Source organism: Pholcus phalangioides, unplaced genomic scaffold, assembly GCF_987345545.1.
Source record: "Pholcus phalangioides strain wild (caught in Gottingen) unplaced genomic scaffold, Ppha-v1.0 ptg000003l_1, whole genome shotgun sequence".
Classification (NCBI taxonomy): domain Eukaryota; kingdom Metazoa; phylum Arthropoda; class Arachnida; order Araneae; family Pholcidae; genus Pholcus; species Pholcus phalangioides.
Genome location: NW_028301596.1, coordinates 37423838 through 37446746, shown reverse-complemented (window position 1 = coordinate 37446746; position 22909 = coordinate 37423838). Strand labels below are relative to the sequence as shown.

At 38.6% G+C, this 22909-nt stretch overlaps 2 protein-coding genes and 1 non-coding gene across 3 annotated transcripts in view; 2 read left to right on the top strand and 1 right to left on the bottom strand.

Annotated features, from left to right (window-relative positions):
• Positions 1-2510: 2510 nt before the first annotated feature.
• Positions 2511-2583, top strand: TRNAV-UAC (transfer RNA valine (anticodon UAC)). Its single transcript has one exon. It is a non-coding gene; the product is annotated as a tRNA-Val (tRNA).
• Positions 2584-4807: 2224 nt separating this feature from the next.
• Positions 4808-8521, bottom strand: PIG-P (phosphatidylinositol glycan anchor biosynthesis class P). Its single transcript, XM_089247717.1, has 2 exons — positions 8363-8521; positions 4808-5723 (listed from the first exon to the last, which is right to left on the bottom strand). Exon 2 carries the CDS (start codon positions 5660-5662, stop codon positions 5264-5266), a length of 399 nt encoding a protein of 132 aa, XP_089103843.1. The 5' UTR covers positions 5663-5723; positions 8363-8521; the 3' UTR covers positions 4808-5263.
• Positions 8522-9094: 573 nt separating this feature from the next.
• Positions 9095-22909, top strand: part of Arl5 (ADP-ribosylation factor-like 5) — a 39121-nt gene continuing 25306 nt past the window's right edge. Inside the window, exon 1 of the mRNA XM_089247707.1 lies at positions 9095-9348. Within this exon, the coding sequence (XP_089103833.1) occupies positions 9303-9348 (46 nt within the window). The 5' untranslated portion in view covers positions 9095-9302. The remainder of the gene's footprint in view (positions 9349-22909) is intronic.

Genomic DNA, 22909 nt, shown 5'->3' with positions numbered 1-22909 from the left:
CTAATCTTCTTTGGAATTCGCAAAACATAGGAACGACGTGGCTTACAACAAGCTGACGTCATGCAATTACAGCCATGACTCTTCTGTTTTTTTTTTCATAAGATCGATCACTGAAAAAGGAGAGGAGCATGACTGTGTGCTTCAACCAAGCATCTATTTATCAATTTCTCAACCCCAGCGGCTTTATTGTATTAAGAATAAACGAGCATTCATCTACTCGAAAAGTGTATTACAAATAATATTTGGTTGAAAAATACGAATTTTTGCGAGGCATCTTGGCGAATTCGACACACATGATGTTCTCGATGTAACCCCCAGCATCCAAAAACTGGGCCCCCTAGACTAAAATTTTTTCGTGCGGTAGGCCAGAATTTCTCACTAGCTCCCTTGCACCCAAAGTAAATTCATACTGTTAAAAAATAATAAACGCAAACATGTCTGGTCCCAGGGCCGAAGCCATGTCAGCCTCCTCTCTATGTGCGGGTCATAATATAACTCTGGTTATGTATTTCATAGTCGGAGATACACTTGGAAGTATGGGGGGGGGCACGATGATGATATCAATTCTCACATACATATATATATATATAGGCCTACATTAGATCAGTCGACTCCACCTTTGCGCTGCCCCTCCCCCGTATACATTTACTGTTCATTAACTAAAATTTGAAAATGTCCATGATCCCTGACAAGAAAAATATCATCACCTCAAGAGTCATCTCTGATTTTCAGTTTAGATGGCAGCACCAACAGTTTCGGAAATTCCTGGTCGTCTGCTTTTTTACAAGGTTCTTCGTTTTGGACGTCTCCAAAAGCTCCGAATGCTCAAAAGGAACTGAACTGAATGAAGAATTCTGCTGCTTTGGAATTGACACCTCATGCGTTTCTAATTTTGAGATTAAATGTCAACACCAACAGTATCAATCAAAAGTCGGAAATTCCCTGTTGCCTGCTTTTCTCAAAGGTTCATCGTTTTAGATATCTCCTAGCAGGCCAAGAAAATAATTGAACGTGTCGTGAATACGCCTCACGACAGCGCTTCACGTCGGGCGTGATTGGCCGACTGCTTCCAACACCCCCTATCGATAAGAATCCCACCCCCTATAGATCTTATTTATAGGGGGGTGTTGCTGCTTCTGGAGGAGTCAAATGAGTCGTGCGCCGCGTTTTTGCCGATATTCCCTTCACTCTTGTGTGTCTTCTTTCCCTTCAAACCTGAGCATGCAGACGACAGAGTAGCTGATGCCAAAACCATATACTTTATATAGCCGCCCTCTTCTGACGCGCCCCGCTAGGAAAACACAAACGCGTAGCGTGATTATGTAACTCTTTTTTGTCGGGGCGAAATAGTCTAATTCGGTTCACGCTGCGCAACAAACCTATTCCTAGGAGCAGGTTTCTACAGCGCGCGCAGCGTAAAAATGCTGATTGGTAAAAAAAAAAAAACAACCCTAAATTTCAGGTTTTTAACCAATGAGCGTTTTCACGCTGCACACAGCGCAAAAGTTTTACTCCTAGGAAAACCCCGGCTTTAGGAACTGAACTGAATGAAAAGTTCTGCTCTTTTTTTGAACGAATTTTTTCACCACCGCTTGAGTAGTATCAAGATTCGAGGTTAACGACGGATTTTCCTAGAAATAGGTTTCTTGCGCCGCGTGAACCAAATTAGATCATTTTGCGCCGGCAGAAACGTGTTACATAATGACGCTACGCGTTTGTGTTTTCCTAGCGGAGCGCATCCACTGAGTTATAAGTAAACCTAAGTATACCTGAGCTATAAGTAAGCTTTCCTTATAGCTCAGTGGGCGCATCAGATCAGGACGGCTATATTAAAATATATGGCCTTGGCAGCAGTGCCGTCTTGACGCATGGGCTCACCCGGGCATGGCCCGGGGGCCTCAAGAGAAGAGGGGCCTCACAAAAATGAGATCATGTTGAAATTTTCTAGGGTTTGTGGCCCGGGGGCCCATGATACTCTTAAGACGGCCCTGCTTGGCAGCACCTACTCGGTCGTCTGCATGTTTCGGTTTGAAGGGAAGGGAAAGAAAGCACACAAGTGTGAAGAGAACATCAGTAAAAAAAGGAAGAAAAATAAACTGGTTGTTCAGCTCTTGAAAATAAATTTGATCATCCCCCCTTAAGTGACTTTTAGTTTTGGGAGGGACCCCCCCGTTAAAAAAGCACTGAGCATAAATTTTTTAAAATAATATTTTTTGATATTTTTCTAAATAATATATTCTCGCATAGATGTCGCCACTTTTGAACCATAGTGAAGATTATTTACTTTTTCGGTTTGTTAACGTCGTTAGAAGATGGCGCTGTGAAAATGCAAAATTAAAATTAGTTTCCTCGTTATTCAGACTGATCTCGAAAGGTTTTAAAAAAAATCATGAGTGTGTGTGCGTGTGAAGAGCAATACATTTTCCAGTAAAATCACAATTGAACCAACACAACAATACCCATCACTGATTATTTGTTTACATCCAAGCATATGGACTTGATGAGCCACTGGTTCCGTGGTGTAGCGGTTATCACGTTTGCTTTACACGCAAAAGGTCCCCGGTTCGATCCCGGGCGGAACCACAAGAACGTTTTTTTTTTTTTTAATTTACTTAAAAAAGTCAACTATTTTCTTGAACCAGTGAAATTTTGTTTTGCTGTGTCTCCATCCCTCGGACAGGGCACTTATTCCCCCCCCCCCACATTAAAATTCATTATGTGGGCAGGGGGCCCTGAAAGAAACCTGCATAGAGGGTTCATTGACTCTCTAGAATTCAAGAACGCCACACACACCCATATCTTCCGGCGTACTGAAGACATTAACTAATTACTTTACACAGGACCGCAACTAAATCCTCAGCCAGGGCAAGTACACATTTTGATTTCCCCTTGTAATGTTGAAGGAGAGGCTAAAGCGCCCTCTCTGGTCCAGCACCTGGGGCACCAGACCCACCAGCCCCCCCCCCATGGGTGGAGATAGGGGGGGGGGCATGCCTCCCCACCTAGCATCTCTCTCTTAAAGGTGAATCCTACTGATCTAATGTCTATGTGAATTGACATCATCGTGCCCCCACCAAGACTTTCATGTCCTATCTCCGCCTATGCCCCCACCAGGGTGGGGCTAGGACTCTTGCCTAGGACAATCCTTAATTTGTTTGCTTTTTCGCACCATAAATTCACTGTATTGGTATCTAAGGGCCATGTTGCTGGATGTGTGTGTGTGGGGGGGGGGGGGCATGTATATTATTTTATATATTATCTGTATAAATCAAATACCACCCAAGTGCCGTTCTCAACAAAGCCCCCACCTCGGTGCCTCCAAGGGCAGAGGGACCTCATAATAATGGGATCTGGTGTTAGAATTTTTTTCATTGCAAGAATTTAAGTTGATATTTCAAAGCGGGTGGGGGGGGGGGGCTACAAGGCTCTGGATTAGGGATGGCTTAAGCAAGGGTGCAAGGACTGCGGTGCACTTGGCAGCAACGCAGACTTTAATAAGACTCCAAAAATTTAAAAAATTTCACACTAAGAATTAACGTGACATCACGCTTTTGAGCCATACCTCGACAACAGAGATGTTGAAAAAACTTTAGGAAATAAACAGGGTATAAAACAATTATAACAAGAATGTAATCTATCAGGGGCGGCTCGAGTCAGAGCCAGTACAGGACTTATTTTGTACTTCCTGCCTATCCCACGACCTTTGACACACAGATGGTGGATCCTATGTGAAAGCCCCTAGACTGGAATCTATCATGGGCCTGATCATCCACAGTTAACCTATACTGGAGCTCTGTGAGTCTCCCGCCATTGTTGCCTTTAGGGACGGCACATAAGGATTTGCACCCAGCAGCAGGTAAGCTCGAGTCGCCCCCTGCTCTGGATAACATTCCTTTTCCACGAGTCACCAACATGGGGGTAAGATACTGCCGTCCAAAGCAGAGTCTTTATAAGAAATGTGATCATCATCATGTGTCGCACCCCCCCTCCCCAAACTATCAAGTCCATCTCCATCTATGGGCGCTAACACGAACTGGATGTTATGTACCATCAGATATTATGTGCAGTAATGTGCAAATAATAACAAGCAAATTCTCAAAAAATTTCTATGGGAAAGCTGGGGTACCACAGAAGGTATGACAGTACTCTAGCCCGGGGATCCTGTGTGTTCTTATGTTTTCACACTTTTTTGACTAAATATCTATATGGTCAGGGGGCTCGCTAAAAATTCTAGCTCAGAGGCCACTGTAACATGGGTCCCTCTGTGTCATCTCTCAACTTGAAATATAGCTGGAACAAACTCCCAGAAACTACTACTTCTTAACCGTACTTGCATCTTATATACATTCTTCTACAGAATTTCTAATGAATCTGCACATGGCGGAAAGTGTGTGTACATGTTGTGAACCTGATGTGAAATTTGTTTTTATGCTTGTTTTGTGTTGCCATCTGCCGTCAATTTTTCCAACCATGGGCAAAGTGTAACGATTGATTAATTGCACCATTGTAGGCCTGTTGCTCTCTGTGGCGAGAATGGGAAAATCAGCTAGCATTTGCGCCTTGAAGTTGGAAGAACTCTAGAAAACCAACTTCAGCCAACCACCACTGTGACGATGGTGGGGTTTTAACCCGGCCCTCACGATGCAAGTCCGTCACTATGACCACCATAGCCACTGTGTAAAATACACAATGAGGAATATATTGGTGCCCCAGTCCACAAGCAGCACAGTTCAACATCCAGAGCCAATTTCTCTGCATAATTAACATACCGGTGAAAAGCGGGATTGTGAAGCATTGTCCCACAGTTGCTCCTACATGATTACAGCTCTTTATTAAACATAGAATTGTCCACATAATCAAATATTCAAAATTTTGTATCATAAAAATGGGAATTCATATTTATTTTTTGCGACTAAAGCAGTGTTTCCCAAAGTGAGCGATGGAATGGTTCGAGGGGGTGGGGGGTTGGGGACTGATGAGAGAAAACAATTTCTGAAGAAGGGGGGAATGAGAAAAACGTTTGAAAGACTATGGACTAGAACATAGTTTTCCAACCTTTTTGTCCCATCGCCCCCTTCTTCAGAAATTTTTTTCTCACATTGCCCCCTCAACGCAATTTAACCCATAGGATCCTATGCTATACCCGTAGCTTCTATCCCCCCCCCCCCCCGGGAACATTCCATCTCCTACCAGGGAGCATTAACGCCCATGCGAGAATCAGTGGACTAGAGAATCCATTAATGATTGCTATCACACGTTAGTATTAATGTTTCTTCAGCTTTTTATTTTTCAGGTACAATGTTCGACTGACTTCAGCAATCGGTATGTCATATATTGGCTGTATACTGCCCGGCACAGAGTTCCTTTTAGGTCGAGAATACTCGTCCTTGATGGTGTTGACAGATGAAACCGGCATAGTCAACAGCAACATCACGCCCGGGTACAGGAACACTGCGGCCACCAGCGCACTGCAGCAAACAAAAACAGGTACAGAAATCGCCCAATACTTCTGTGGCCAGTAGCTGAGTCCCAGGGAATTCAACCACGGCAGCGGCACGTACGCCCACACAAGGTACAGGAACAGTAGAGTGTAACTAGACAAGTACAGCACGAACCCGTAAACACTCCTGGATGATGTTGGCGCAGGCGAGTGCTCTGGCATCGCTCGAATGTCATACAACTTTGAAATTGAATGAGGTGAAGAAGATGTCTGATTTCAATGTCTGAAATGTATAAAAAAAAATAAATGTGAATAAACTTTTTTTTATTACACGTGTCAATGATTTAGTTTCGTAGTTTCCAATGTTAAGGCGGATTTACACCGGCTGACCATGTTGATCTAAGGAGGGGGGAGAGTGATTGATCGCAATAGTCCCAGTGGTATAATACGATTAAAACAAAAATCGAGACAAATTCGAGGTATAGTGAAAGTAAAATCAAAGTCGAAAGTGCAAAAATATGTTTAAATCTTAACTGTCATGGTGGGATCCGTACGTACTCCCATGCATTGATCACCTCGCCATCTGTTGAAAAAGAAATGCATCTTGTCCATCCTATTATCAGTGCTTTCAAGTTGGTTTTTTACACGTTTTTGATGTGCATGGCATTCTTCTGCTTTTTTTATTGGTCAAAGTTTGAGTGGGGTATGAAATGACGCCATTCCTTGCACAAGGCTTTTTTTTTGTTTGACTGCCTACCGCTGTGCACATAGTGCAGCGACCAAGAGGTACGGGACAGGGTTTAAGCTAGATAAAAAAATTCCTTTCGCAAAAAAGCAAAAATGCGGAAAAAAGCTTTAACAAAATGCTACAATTTTAATGTAATGACTCATGGTTAGATGCCTACTCGTCCCGTACCTCCTCCATGCATTTTTGCGAAAGTGGCTACCACTTCTTTCGCATTCTAAGATTTTCTTTCATATTTTGCGAAAAATACGACTGTAGCTTAAACCCTTGTACGGGAGTGCATAATAATGATGAAATAATTGTGTTTTTTTTTCTACATCACACATACTCAAGTAAGGCAAATGAAAGAAAAGCAGTCGTCACTCAACAAGGTGTGCGACTTGAACCCAGAATTTCATTTCTGGCAAGGTGTCAGGTTGCAGGAGAGGCACGAACCTCATTCTTTGTCATCAGGGGATTTGAGAGATCAACAACCTAATGAACTTGGCTTAGGTCAAGAGCCGGGAGGAGGGGGAACAATAGGCATAAGGGTTGGGGATGCTAGAGCAAGGTGCTCTTGAGGACCTTTGAGAAAGACATCAGCCTGACGCCTTCGACACTCCCCAACGTGGCCCAACATCTCTTTATCCACTCCTGTGCATTTTTTTCTTAATGTCATCCACTCACTAATAAGGAAATCAGAATGACCTCCCTACAGAGCGCAAAATGTTTCACAACAGTATAAGTCGGGCATGATTGGTGGACTGCTGAAGGAGTCGAATGCATCATACGCTGCGAGTTTTGCCAATCTCTTCATTTTTGTTGTGTTTTGTTTCCCTTCAAACCGGAGCATGCAGACGAGAAAATAGCTGACACCAGAGATATATTCTATATAGTCGCCGAGTTGATGCGCCACACTAGGAGAATGCATAGCATGATTATGTAACATGTTTCTGCCGATGTGAAATGGTCCAATTCATTTCATGCTGGCAAAAAAAAAACCCACTCCTAAGAAAACTGATTTACTGTATAGGTTTGTCCCTATTTCATGGAGCAGACCCATATTATTTTGCTTTTAGCAGTGGCAATTACACCCCCCCCCCCTCCACCTGATCTGTGCCTGAGCGAAGGCAGACATCTTCAACTGAAAATTGGAGGAATACATCCTCAGTTACTAATCAAGCGGAAGTAGTTATATTTTCACCTACGAATGCAATGGGGGAAGAAAGGCATCTTTCAGCTGCTAATGGAATAAAGAGAGACCTACAGCTGCGAATTAAAAGGACGCAAATATTTTCAGCCGCCAATGGAATGGAGAAAGGTGTCTTCAGCAGACATCCTCAGCTACGAACGCAATAGAGAAAGGCATCGTTCAGCTGCTAACGGAGTGAAGAAGGAGATCTCCAGCAATGAATGAAGTGCAGGCACACATTTTCAGCTGTGAATGGAATGGAGAAAAACATCTTTAGCTGTGAATGAAGCAGAGGCAGGCAAGTTCAGATGCAGACATCTTCAGCTATGGAAATAGTGGAAGCAGACACGGATCCAGGGTAATGTGTGGGAAAAGGCAACTTCTCGTGTAAGCATGTTGGTTTGTCCCGTATTCAACAGGACAAACAAATTTCAGCATCTGGGTAGGGGCAGTGCTGTCTTTACACATGGGCCCACTCGGACCTCAGGAGAAGAGAGGCCTCACACAAAAATGAGATCCCGTTGAAATTTTCTAGAATTTGTAAGGTAGGGCTTCAGAAAAACCACTTGGCCCGGGGGCCCATGATGTTCGTAAGACGGCCCTGGGTAGGAGTGACCACCCTCTGGATCCACACCTGCTAGTAACCAAAACAATGATATGAACAAATCTCACAGACACAAAAAGCTCTAATTTAAAGTGTATAAAAAAGAAACTCCTACCCCCCCCCCTCCCATTCTATGGGGATCCCTCCCTCGACTAGCCCTGTAACAAAGAAAGGTCCTCTACGTGGTGGTGTGTGGGAATGCGGGGCAGTTTTGTGCATTTCCGGGGAGCACTTTTCCTTGGGGGGCCCCTCTTGAAAAGCTTATTATTAGACAACTTTTGTGACGGGGACCCATTCCGCTTGGGGCCCAGGGGCAGTGCCATGGTTGATAAATGTATTAAACATTCAGTATAATTTTCACATAAATTGATTTTAATTTTACAACAAAAAACACCAACTCACCATTTTTGAATACAATTTTTTTCTCATCTATTCAAAATGAACGTGCTGCTATCTATTAGTTAAAATGCGTACTATACGATAGGAGCACCAAAAAAAAAAGTAGTTCAGATTGAACCTCTCTACTGCTACCTATCGAAGAAAATTCAAACTGAAATCAGCAGAAAACCGTAACGCAGTTCTTTTTTATATTTTACAGATGGCAGCAAAAGACACAGAACATCAAAAGTATCTGAAAATCGTTTTGCAATCTCCCTGATGATTGGCTGCTGCTGTTTCTGACGTCAGAGAAGTAGGCGTGGATAAAAGATTTACCATAAAAATCCTATAGATAGGATAAATATCGTTCATTCAAGGGATTTCGTCAAAGTTTTACTGATGCCAAATTAATAAAAATAAAGTCATATGATTCTTCTTTTAACTTATAGAAACATTTCTACTCTTCAAATCACAAAATACGCAAAACACGAAATAAAGATATTTGATACAGTAAAACATAATACTATCTACTTTTTCATAATTTCGAAATCAAATATGTTGCTGATTATGATAATTTTTTTTGAACACTCAAAAAAACTTCCAATCGCTTTAGCGGAATGTGATAAACATTTTACGATAATGATCGTAAACCTTAGGATTATATTAGAAATATTCATCACTATTAAGATTATATTCAAGAAAATTGCGATTGAAATCGCTCCTTCGCGTTTTATATTGTGTATGTGTTTTATTTTCCTAGTGGTGATCATCACACAACAGCAGCTGCTGGGGGATTAGATATGCGAATGATCATTTTATAGTACAACGTTTTTAATGCTTAGTCACAATTACTCTTCCCCGTGAACTAAACAAGCATGTTATGCGATTTGAAGCTCTAAGTTTTTAAAATTATTTAGCTGATAATTAGGAAAGAAAAAAAAGTAGTACTGTATAAAACAAGGTTATGGGTATACTACTTGCAAAGCTTTGGAGCTTGTTCTCAAATGAAGGTGAGTATTTATTGAAATAAATTTAGTGATCGGACCAAGTCTAATATGTCATTTAGATCACTTTTATTTTGGATGTGAATGCGTCAAATTTGTGACCTCATTTGAGGATTTCTTGCTATGATTGAAAGCCTCTCACATAAATTAAAATGTATTAAAAACAACGGGTTTGCTCAATTTATTATACCTCTTGAAGGTAGCATGATCCCAGGGTTGACCTTGAGAAATTTGTAATGGATCAAGCTAATATAAGCTGTAGGAATTATTAGATATATGGACAGAGGGGTCCATATATTAACAATTATATATATATAGGGGAGAGGGCTGCTTAGTGGGCTGTAGCCCAGGAAAGTTCAAAGGGGGCAATAAATTTGAGGAATGGGTGGCCAAGAAAACTGGTAGAATTGGAGAAGGGTAGCGAAATCTTTATTGCTCACAGGCGGTAAAACTATTCTGCCTTGAGAGGAGGAGGATTCGATCCGTTGGTGACAAGCAGTTGAGCTAGAGAGTTTACAATTAGTGATTCCCAAAGTGGGTGTTAACGCCCCCTTGGGGGCAATAGAATGTTCCAAGGGGCGGTAGAAGCTATGGGTATAACATAGGATCCCATGGGTTAGATTGCATTGGGGGGCGATGACAGAAAAAATTTCCTGAAGAGGAGAAGAGGGAACAAAAAAGGTTGGGAAACTGGTTTACAACCACGAGAGTGATCTACAAAGTAAGGGTTCTGTGCAGTGAGTGACCAAACCAGTGTGTAAGTACACGAGTGACCTAGAGAATGAGGATTGACCAGGTTAGTGCATGAGCAAAAGTGGGACCTGAAGAGTTTGCAAACATGTAAGTGACCAAAAGAGTGAGGGACCAGATCAGTGAGTGAACACAGTTCCAGATCAGTGAGTGAATCATCAGTCAGAAGTTTCATAAAGAATATTAACGTGGTTGTCTGTATGGTTTTTCAAGTTTTCGAGGTCAGTGAGCAATCAAAAGAGTAACTAAGAGAGTGTGCAGGCATGTGAGTGACCAATAGAGTGACTTAGAGCAAGGAATGAGACAATTATTGAAAAAAAAGTACATCATATGGATTCCCCCTGGTCAAATCAATTTTTTAGAGCCCTCATCTGACAAAAAATGATTGCTTTTCAAGGTACATGTTTAATGTCAAAACTCTTGAAATTTTACTATCGTGTGGGCCCCTGGATGAGCCCATGACTCAAGATGGCATTGACTTGGAAACAGAGGCGTATTTACTGTAATTGGAGGGGGGGGGGGTAAGCATGCTCGTTGAGAACTTAACAAACTTTGGCCCAGGGTGGTAAATTTGGGGAATGAGTGAGCAAGAAAACTAGTAGAATGGGGGGAAAGGCGGCAAAATTTTCGCAGCCCCCCACAGGTGGCAAAACCATAAATCTGCTCCTTAGAAAGCGAGGGATTAAGTCAGGGAGTGATTAAACAATGGACCTAGAGAATTCGCAAGCACAAGAGTGACCTAGAGAGAAAGGGACCAGTTCAGTGAGCCACCAAAAAAGGATGTGCAAGCATACAAGTGGCCAAAAGAGTGACCTGGGGAACGAGGACAACCAGGTTAGTGAGCAACCTAAAGATTTTTCAAGCATGTCAGTGATCTAGAGAATTACAAGTATGTGAATGACCTTGAGAGTTTCGAAGCATTTAAATCGCCAAAAGATTGACCTAGAGAGCACAGGACAAGGTAAGTGAGTGAACCCATTACCTCAGAAGTTTCATAAAGAATATTAAAGTGGTTATGTCTTGATTTTCAAGGTGAATGAGCGATTAAAAGCGTAATTAATCAGGTGTGAAGGCATGTGAGTGACTAATTATGTGACTTGAAGACAGGCGAATTAGCAAGGGCAGGAGGGGGGAGTTAAACAGTATAAAGTTTAAGAAATGTCGCCATTAAGTGCACTTGAACTCTGACAAAGTTAAAGAAGCACCCAAAAAATTTCCTACGAACAAAATTTTCTTACACAACCATTATTTTTTTTATTTATCAATAGAAAAGGTAAATAAAAGGGTGTTAAAATTTTTGCTCCAAATGATGTTCGTGGTACATAACTGTTAGATGCTGTCAAGTTAATAAAGTTTGGTATGTGTAATAGATGCAAATGTTTCTTAATGCCATTATACAAAACACCAACCCTTTCCATGAGATGATCCTTTACTCTACCTTGAACAGTAAATAGTTTCTCCCCAAGAAAACAAACTGAACCAATTATTATCATAACTGAACTACATTAAAGTAATATTGGAGATAAAGTTTTGAGCAGTTCAGCCATAATGAATGAGATAATGTGCTCAAAATTTTGCCCATACCAGTGACAGGTGAAGTAAATGACCAGGAGTCAAGGATGAAGCCTGTATGCAAGCATACGTTCACAGCTTCTCAATGATAAGGGTGTATTTATACCAAGACTTGACAAACGCAGGTTGCCATGGCAACTAGAAAAGTGGTTTCATTACCTAAAATTTTCTAAATGTGATTGTTAAATTGACGTTTAGGATGAAATGAAATTTTCTAATTGCATTAAATTCCTTAACATGGAAAGAAGTTATATAGTCAAAGAAAATTTAAAAGAAAAACTTTCTTAGGATAGTCTATCTACACCAAAAACCATGTTTGGCACTAAAGCAATTTATCTGGTGCCTAAACCTTTTTTTTTTATTTGTGAAACCTCGTGTACTTACCTGAACAGTTTCCCGGGCCTCAAAAATACAAATAGCACCTGTGGAGAGAAACTGTAACACTGCATTGAACATCAGAAGACATGACAAAGTCTGGAAAGAATAGACTATGATAGCAGAGTGCAATGCACTCTAGTGTAAGTGATGTTAGACTGAATTCATCATGCATGTATCTCCTATATATGCGCCCCTACTGGAAGGTTAAACATGGACGAAGCTGGAAACATTTCAAATATTTGAGTTTATCAAAAAATCAATGTCACTGTATGGTTTGACATTTGTAGTAAGAGTAGAAAAAGTTAAAAGCAAATAGTAGTATATGAACGTGCCCAAGTTAATGCAACATCATGTGATTCGATGCCTATATGCCAAGAGAGCATATCTAGCGAGTGAAGTCCTTTGTCAAATGTATGCTGCATGTGGGGGGAGGGGAGGGGGTACACATTTGAAATGAAGCACCATGTTCAAGTGGGGTGCCAAGTTTTGGGGTGAATGATGATTATGCTGCAATCCAAGGAGGCTTTCAACGTGATCCTGCCAGCTAAGCAATATCCCTTGGTCTTCATTATGCAGGTTAGTCTTCATTTCAAGACTCAATCTCTACTTTGCTGGTTTGAAATGGTGGCACCAGGTTTCATTGCCAGTCGCGAACATGTTTCCTACATGAGATTTTATTTGCCTTCTTTGCATAGGCATTGAATCATTCTACATTGTACTCACTTGAATGTATCCATTACACCCCACACTGTTATACGAATACCATTTTCAACACTTTTCTTAAAATTGTTCTGCAGCAGTACTAATTGTTCTGTGACGTACTTCACAGTTTTTGGATATTCTGCTTTGGAGATTTGGAATGTTGTCAATTTTGTTTGTTTTTGTTTTATCTACATAAATAGGTCTATGTATTTTTTTTATGCATTCATACCCTAGCTAAGTTTATTCAGTATTTCTGAAGCCGAAATTATGCTAGAAGCAGCATTAAGGTGGCTCGATATTGGAAATTTGTCTATGTGCCATGCTCCTTTCAAATAAAGAAGAATGAGGAATTTTTTTTGGTCCATGTAAAGTGAATGTTAATCTTCTATCAGGATTGTATATTATTAATAGGCCTATGCTTTATGAATCAAAATTCTTAGTTATGGGTCTATACTAAGTTAAATTTTCTTTTCTTCAATAATGTAAATTTCCCAGAGCACTTGGAAGTTGGAAATGCAATTGTAACTGCAGTTCTTTTCTTGTTTTCTCTCCATAATGAGAAAAAAAATTACAAATGTAACTTAGCTATAAAATTATTAATGAAAATGAATAACAGTATCATAAATCATATATCTATTATTTGAATTAAAAATACAATTTAGGCACCAGCTAAATCTCCTAGAAGCCAACATATTTGTTTCACGGAAAGAGGTAAAAAAAGAATGCTTTAAAATGCTTTCTCCTCGAAATTAAAGATGGGGATATTACCAAATTTTATTTCATAATTTATTTTAGAAATTAAATGTACATACAAGGTGCAGGGGAAATTCCCTTTTTTTTGGGATAATTCATTAACCATTCATTCTAGAAGCATACTTCTAATTGAAAAAAGTACAAATAATATGTAGACCTCATATACAACATTTATATTGCACTGGAATGCATAGTTATTAAAAAGAATTAACTTTTTATTAGGCCACCCTATCTGATAAAACCCAATAATGAAGTTGTTGCCCTGTCTCTCCTGAACCCCTCAAAAAAAAGAAAAGAAAACCCCCATGTATTTAAGAAAAAAAACATTCACTGAGACATTTTGAATTCGAAAATAGCTGAGAATGAGGGAAAGAAAAGCCTGTGTTGCTTATGAGCTTGTCCGTTAATTTATGTCTAGTATCTTCAACCTGTTTCTTGCGAGCGCCACAGTGCTTCTTGAAGCATCCATTGTGCTCTATGATCTATGACCATGTCCAATTTCGAGCTCGTCAGTTTTTAATCATTCAATCTCGATTAAACACAGTGTACAAATTACATTCAAGTATTAAAATCGTACTGACTTTCGGGCGTACGTATGTCAAACTTGTCATAAGGGTGCTCTTTTGATAATTGGTACAGGCAGCGCTAGCGACTAGAAAAAAGTGAAGACCTCTGCTTTATGCGGTTCTTTCCTTCATTTTCTGTGATTTTCGAGCTCAAATGAATCAGCTAATAATGCATTTAAAAGCATTGTCTTTTTTTTGGGGGGGGGGGAGGGCCCAGAAGAGCGACAACAACTGTATGTGTGATTGGGTTTTTTTTTAGGATAGGAGGTGACTAAACAAAAAGTCAATATTTTGATAACTATACAATCCCTTGTAATATGAATGAGGTATCTGAGTTCTATACCTTATTTGGATACTATTTCCAGTTGCGCGTAGGCTTCTAGGATCAATGGTGCGCCAGTTATTCCAAGATTTTGGGACTTTCCTAAGCACCCTGTAAATATGGTGGCCTATAATCGTCAGGTGTTCACAAACACTTAGATGGGAAGAAGTTATTGATGGGACTTTTATCATCTCATCCCCAGCATTTATTGGTTGATAGATGGGATTTACTTTCCCTCCATAATTCAATTTTTTTGTGATTTAGTGGAGATAGTAGGTCTTTTTATCTACTTGGGGGCCTAATGAACAACTTTAGCCTGGATATTCACTGGTTGTTTATACTCGGTAATGGCTGATTTATATGTTCTCCGTCAGATCTTATCATTAAATCATCTCCGATTTTTATTTTCTTTAGAAATGGAATAAAAAGTTGGACTCGCCTAATTAGAGCATTATAGAGAAGCGATTTTTTTTTCCCCGGTCAATAACGTTGTTTTTTTATATTCTCATGGTTTCAAGGATGAACGAAAACGCCTATCTCTCTCTTTACGTCCTCCTTTTATCTGCGGAAATAATATTTATTTACAATACATCATTTTGATAGCTAAATACCCCTTTTTTTTCATGCTGGGAATGGTCGTTCTTATCTTTGTAGTTTTAAGTATTTCGGTGTTTATTGATCTCATAAATGCAGTGACACATTAGGGTCTCTTCATTGCTTTCACTCATGAGTGAGTGGTAAATACCGGCTGTATATCGATTCTGTGGCCTGTTTTTTTATTTTTTACTTTTTCTATAACCCTGTTTTGGCCAACTGACCTAATAATTTCGTTTTCACTTGAGATAGAGAACACAATTTTTTTTTTGTAAGTTGTGTTATGTAAGAATTTATTTCTTGGCGCGTTTCCGTGTAGAATTATGGCAAAGGAAATTCTACAAATGAAAAAAACAAGAACAAAGAGCATTTGTTATTGATGGTATTCGGAGCGGAACCCGTTTAGTTACATAGAGATGTCACTGGAAATTTTTTTTTTGTCTCGATTCATGGTTTTTTGGTTCTTTGTGGGAAGGAGTTATTTGATTTTTTTCCCCCTCATTATTATTATTATTGTATGTCGTTTTCATCGCGTCCAGTCACCGGAGAATTACTGGTTGACGTGACGATTGTTGGCGAATTTAGAAGCGTGCAGAACAGGATGCTGTTGAAGAGTCACTTTCGCCATCGGCAGTTGGTCGGTCATCTTTATTGCATCCTGTTTCAATTTCTAGAATTTTTCTTTTCAAATCCCAAGGTCCGTCACAAAACATTTGTGTTTCGGTATTCTGTGAACTCATCCCGCCTTTCAGATGGCCAAATGCTGCCCGCGAAATGTGTTTGTATAAGTCAGCGGTTCTCAACCTTTTTGACTCGCGGAGCCCTTTTAAGTTAAAAAATTCTATGGCGGAGCCCCGTAGGCCAACTTTTTAATTATTCATCAGTCACTGCTTTATTTTTACTATTTAAAAATATTTATAATTATTTTTTTAAATTTATTTTTTTGCTGTTTTTTATTTTCCTCAAGCAGCCGCGGAGCCCCTGGAGAATGCACAAGGAGCCCCAAGGGCTCCGCGGAGAACCGGTTGAGAACCACTGGTATAAGTAATACAGGTTTCCCAAAGGCCTCGAAAATTCGCGGGAAATGTAAAATATTTCCGCCATGGTAATATGCAAATATTTGATAAAAAGTCGGAGAAAAATTCTGGGAACGGAAAAAAAATGGAAGGTTATATATCAAAATTTAAATTGTATTTTTGTTATTCGAATTTTGGTCCGAAAATTAGGGGAAGTTTTTAGTTTGATCAGGAATGGGTTTTTGCCGTCAAAAAGGAATTTTCGCCGGGACGGGAAAAAACCAAGCAAAAATGAAAGAAAAACAACAAAAAATTGAAAAAAGTGCAAATACATGCTACATTATAAATATTATGTAGTTATCAATCATTAGAACTACAATTTTGGTGGATACAGTTTCCACTATTTTTTTTTAAAATTTATTAAATCATGATGAAATGTTACACGATAACGGGGAAAACAAATTCATCGAGACCACCGTGGACTTGTACTGACAACACTAAGTGGTCCAATGAATTAACAATGCAAAAATATAGTAAAGCGACACATACATCGAAATTAAATTTGTATCTAGAAGAAAAAAAAAAATCACCTTTATTTTTAGTTTTGTGCATAGCATATTCAAAGTTTGTTGAACAACATAACGTTTATTTATATGGTTGAAAATGTAAATTTCGGTTGTTATGATTATAATTTTGAGCAGTAGGGAAAATATAATATAATACTTCAAAAAAAACCCCGGAATACATGGTTTATATTATAATACATTTTTATATTTATATTATAATACATTTTTATATTTATATTATAATACATTTTTATATTTATATTATAATACATTTTTATATTTATATTATAATACATTTTTATATTTATATTATAATACATTTTTATATTTATATTATAATACATTTTTATATTTATATTATAATACATTTTTATATTTATATTATAATACATTTTTATATATTATAATACATTTTTATATATTTTTATATTTTTTATTATAATTTATATTTTTATTGTAATATATTTATTATATATATATATTGTGTATAATACATAATTAACATTATAATTGTTTCATCCTGGCTGTGGTAGCTTTTCTATCTTGCATATGGCCAAATTTCCTATATTGTGCTAAGATTTTGCCTTCTCTTTGCATAATCCTTTGAAACAGTCCTCATGTTATCTGATGTTAGAATAGCAAAAAACTATTGTAAAAAAGTTAATATTTTTTATGTAAGGGATTCCAAGCGAAAAAAAATTTGACAAAAATCTGAACAAAAAGGCTAAAATTACAATACTATGAGCATGACCCGCACCAGTGATGGCAACGGCCGCAACTACATGTTTGGTTACCCGGGGCAGATGCTCATTTCGGCCCCTTCTTGTAATGTTGAAGGAGAGGTTTGGGAATAAAATTTGTGCCCCCTCTGGTCCCGAGACCCGCCTGCTTCCCCCGAGTTGCGGCCCTGTATGGTAACCTCGTCGAACAAAAATTGCCCTTATGACAAAATTTTCCCCCACGCATTCCGGAAAATGTGCTATCTACCTACCGAGGAAAATTCGTAGTCAAGAATTTTACTATAGAAGAATATTACACTGCAATAATTTTTTTTTCAAAAAATTCCTTTGTGTGACGAACTCTCGAAATTTCCCACTTGGAGAAATTTAGGCCAATTTTTCCCACGAGTTATCATCACTGGCTCACGCATCCTGGAGCTGGGATCTTCTGTGGGGCCCTTCTATAGTGAATTTATAGTAGGGAATCTTCCTGGGTCCCAGGGCTGGAAGCCCTGTCAGCTCCTACCCTTATGGCGGCCCCATGACTGTGAGCTTGGTCAATGATAGTGATGAATACTTTAGAGTGCAACAAAAGCATTAACTTCACTGATCCTTATTGTAGCTCATAAAGTCTAGTTTTCCGGTTTCCTCTGCGTTTTTTACCAAGGTAACATACTAGATAGAAAACACTACACTATATTCATTGCACTCCTATGTTATCATTCATGCTTTTGGGTTTCATTAAGAAAAGACACCTGTTTTATTAAGAACTTTTGTTTACAAACAACCTGCTTGGTAGTAATGGCTTTTATCATTTAACACGAATTCTTTTGTCTAATTGAAAGGAAAAGCCGATTCCAGAAGTTAAACAAATCTAGTTTTAAATATTTCACCTTGCTAAAGTAAGTAAGTTTCTCCAAACTTGGTGAAGTAAAAGTTACAATTTTGAACTGTGTTTCCTGCTATGCCCTCCTTTTATTTGATTTCATACCCTTATAAAATCCCATATGGCCATCAACCATTAGGGTTGAGAACCACTTATTCTAGTTACTGGTGGCCATCTTTTTGAAGAGTCAGTACCACTCAGAAAACGGCTGTATGAGGTATACAATCTTCTCCATAGGTTACCCCTTTATGGCAGTTCTGCTTGTACATTCTGCTCTATTTTACGAACCATCAATTTACAAATCGCACATTTTTACAAACTAATTTTCTCGTTGCAAACAATATACTATTCCTTTACACATCGTTCCCATTTACGAATTTTCGATTTCACTAACTCTTTTTTCACGTAAAAACGAGCGTTGACTGTGTATGCTAATGAAATTGAATGGTGGCCGGTTATGTCTTCATATGTGAGCTAAAGTGTTATTAGTAAAGGTTGAATTCGGTGAATGATTGGAAATTTCATACAAGAGCATGGTTTAAAATTTCTTACGTTCTGAGGAATCCTTGGAATTGTTTCCGTGGAATATCTCAAGAAAGCCCAACTTGTATCAATGTAATTTTTTTTCACTCCTTAAATGCTCTCAAACTCTGATTTTCTAGGTAAAATTACGTACTTGAAACCCTGTTTTAGGAACTAACTCGTTAGCGAATTTTGCAGACATTCCTTGATCTGTTTCAAAAAAACGAACCCGTTCAGAAATACAAAACCCTCTCATGATCACAAAAGAGAAATTTATATTCTACTGGAATAGCTTGATTTACTTCCCGAAATACCTTGACCCATATTTCCTTTCGGTCACGTAGTTTTTTCGTCTGTATAGAGTTGCTTTTATTTCGGGTTTACGAAATGCATATAGTATATCTTCGAATCAGGTCGGTGATTATATATTATTTCCCAGTCTGACGGTTGTGGATTTTGGTATAGTAGTTCCGTAGCCCGCGTTTCTTGGGTTTTTATTTAGTGCTGATGGATTTTTCCTCTCCGAGAGGTCAATGCTCTGAATCTGATGGTTCTTAAGCGGGTTGATCGGAATGGAGAAAATATGTGTTTATCCGTATAAAGCTTATCTTGTTACCCATTTGCACGTATAAATAAAAATAAAAGCATGTTCGGGAACGTCAAGGTTGAGTGGATTTTTCTCGGAGATTATTTTTTAATATTATTTAAAGCCTGGTGCATCAGCGATAGTTACTGTACAGCTGAATGCATATTATTCATTGAACACTTGTTTTTAATGTTGGGAAATCATCAATTAGCCATTGATGATGGAATTTGTTGTTGACTATAGCGGAAAATGGATAACAAAGACACATCAATGAGGAAGATGTCGGTTAATTAATGTTTCGTGTGTATGTGGGAAACATCTTTTAAATGAGGTCGTAGTAACTCCATGTCCAGCAATCTTGATGTATTTCAGGCAAAGAATCGCGTTCTGTCTGGTCCGTTCCCTTCTTTCTTCAGGGTATGTTACGCCTGTATTTTTTCTTTTTTCGGTCTTAAACATGCATCTGCGTTTTTAATGTAGCGTGCGTCAAATCTGACGTTACTGATAACCCTCATGCTACGAAAACAGCGGCGTCATGGCACGTCATCCTGTCTACCGATTCTTCAAAGTTAAGATGAATTAAGGGGGATGACAACAAATTGTGGGATGTTAACGTAACGACCTTTTTTTGAGTTACACAATTGATAGAAAAGAATTAGTTCGATTCTCTGTTAATGTTGTATGTGCGTTGTAACGATATTCAGTCAAGACGGAGTTGTTGGTTAGATGCTCGTGGAAGCGTAAATTAATCTGAAACTGTCTAACTTTGAATCCCTTAGTCCAGTGATTCTCAAGCTTTTGCCATCTGGGGCTCCCATGGCCTTACGATCGTTTGTATGCCGTGCCTTAGAATAGTTTAGAAAACAACCAGGTGTTGTTTAAAGCACTGAACGTACACATATCAATACACAAAGTCGTCACGACGCCTCACAGTGGTCCATATAGCGAATTTAGCTGAACAAAAATATTTTCTCAAAAACTAGTATTGCATATTTTTGAAAATCCCATTTGATCGACATTAAAGATAGTTCCACACATGGTGAGAAATATAAATGAATAGCATTCGGTAATTTTGAAATTATTTCAACACGATTATATACACCATATATATATATTTTCTTGCAATTCTCCACATTTTAAAGCCAAAATTACTTTTCCTAATTGATTATTTTTCCAGTTTATACTGATATTTGTTATTTATGTGATTTACTATACTCAAAATAATATATATCCCTCAAACTCAGAACGAAAAAAATTAAGCAATGATACCAATGTATTTTTAACAAAATACCACAGTTGAAAATGTTTCTCTTCGGAGTACTTAATCCAATGTTTGCAAGCATAAGTAAAGCTTTTCATTTCAAAAAAACCTCGTTCTTTTTTCCCCTATAGCACAACACTTCAAGAATAAATTATGTAAAATCGCAAAATATAGTTTGTATTTTCGATTTGGATTACCGATCAGATATTTCGCGTCAGAATGAAATTCTAAACAAAAAATGAGAGAAACCATCGATTATTTAAAATTAACAAATAAGAAGTAAGTGTGCTACAGACACTTGTAAAATATATTATTTGATTGTTTAAATTAATTTATGCTTACGCAATTTTTTTCTACAAATAAAATTTAAAAATTTACAAAAAATCCGCCAGCAACGAGAATCTTTGCTTTTAAAATTTACTTAAGCGATGGTGAAATTTCATCATCTTACGTTGACCAGAAGATCTGGCATTAGCTTGTACTGAATAGCAAAGCTTGCTCGTGCTGGGCTTCTCAAAAAGACTTTCTATTTTAGGGTTCACGTTCTTCAAGACAATGTGTTGGAAAATTCTCCGAGTTCTGCTCTGTTCTTTGTTGGAGTATTTTCCATGGTCTGTCCATTTTTCCATGTAATCACGGTGAATTCTTATCGAGAAAACATGATAGGGTCTTGTTGCATGATTTTCAATTATATAAAAGGTTACTGATGAAACGTGTTTCTATATTCACATGAAATGTAATGCTTCTGAGTTCAAGGTAGTATTTAAATTTTGTGTGTGTGAACTTCTCATAAATGTATTTCATCAACATATCTATTGACTTTCTAAAATTCAAGCCCAACCCACCACTAGTGCTATGCGAGTCATGCGTAAGGTAATTTTAAAAATTTATTACAAGAAAAGGGGCGCCGTTTACTCATAACATGTGAAAATCTGAAATGAAGTTTCCCCATGGGACAAAGATGGATTTGGGAAGGATGAATAGAAATGGGGGAAATTTTTTTCGTTTGTCACTTCTTATGCTTTAAACTATATTCAAAAAGAAGTAAAACTTCAAGTACCGTTGTCAGAAACAATTTATTGTACAAAGAGCTGGGAAAACAAAGAATCAAAAGGAAAGAAAAACCCTAAAAATGAATGGCAGAAAGAATTCTGTGGTTTCACTCAAACACAACCAAATACAGTAATAAGCTAAGAAAGTTGAGTTTTCCACCACATTTCAGCAAAAATCCCATTTGAGTGAGTTCCAACCCTACTTTGACCATCCGATGGTAACAAATACCAAAGCAAACATCACGACATAAACAACACTTCAAGATGCGCCAGACGTTTCTGTGCACACTAACATGTTTTCCCCCCATACGAAAAACTTTTTCCCCAGCTAATTCCGCGATTTGGACTGTGCGTCCATAGGAGCCACGACGAACACTTTGAGAATCTTTGCTTTGGCAGTCTCGCACATGGTGGCCGCCACTCACATAGTGGGTCGTTTAGAACAGTGTTTCCCAATCACCGGGCCCGAACATCACTCAAACTGGGCCACCGTTTCATTTTTCCCATTTATTTCCTATAAGTCAAGTGCATGACCGGGCAAGACCGCAACTGGATACTTTATCAGCCGGGCAAGCACTCATTTTTGCGCCCCGTGTAACAAAGATCCGTGTGAAAAGGATCAGTTAAAGCAGGGATTCTTAAATTATGGGTTGTGACCCAATCTTGGGTTGCAGGGATTCTTTAGCTGAGTGGCGTCCGAGATGGGCAAAACCACTTACAGCTAGGGATTCTTAAGCTATGGGTCACGACGAAAATTTGATTCGCATGTGTCTGCGAAATGAGTCGTACAATTCCGATTACTATCCTGTTATAAATGCACTTATTGCGTCACTTGTTTCACTAATTTTGAAAAACAAAGTTTCATGGATCGCGGCTGAGAAAGATTTAAGAACTCTTGTGTAAAACGGTGAATTCGGCGCAACCTCTGGTCCACCGCCAGAGGTACCAGACCCACTTGCTTCACCCCATGCGGCTGTTGGCCGGTCCGGGCCCTCCACTCACAAAATAAATCAGCCGGACCGCGAGCTTCTAAAAGTTGAGAATCACTGGTCTAGAATAGTCTAGTCGTTTATAGAATGGTAGTTAGTGTTGTAGCATTGTCCCTATTCCAGACTATCCTTCCATAAAATACGCCTTCAAAACGGACTTGAAACTTGTACTGTAGTTGTATTTTTTTATGAAAATCCATGTGTTTTAGGAGGTAAAAGCTCGTTTCCTGTATCAATGCTCCGTGTAGGTACTTGATGTGTAGTGTGCAATTTTTTGCATTTATGCTGGGGTAAAAAAAAAAAAAACACGAACGGGCTCGATTATTCTGAAAA

What these genes read in the sequence shown, in the direction of transcription:
- PIG-P (XM_089247717.1), bottom strand. Translation starts at nt 5,662, where the DNA reads ATGCCAGAGCACTCGCCTGCGCCAACATCATCCAGGAGTGTTTACGGG.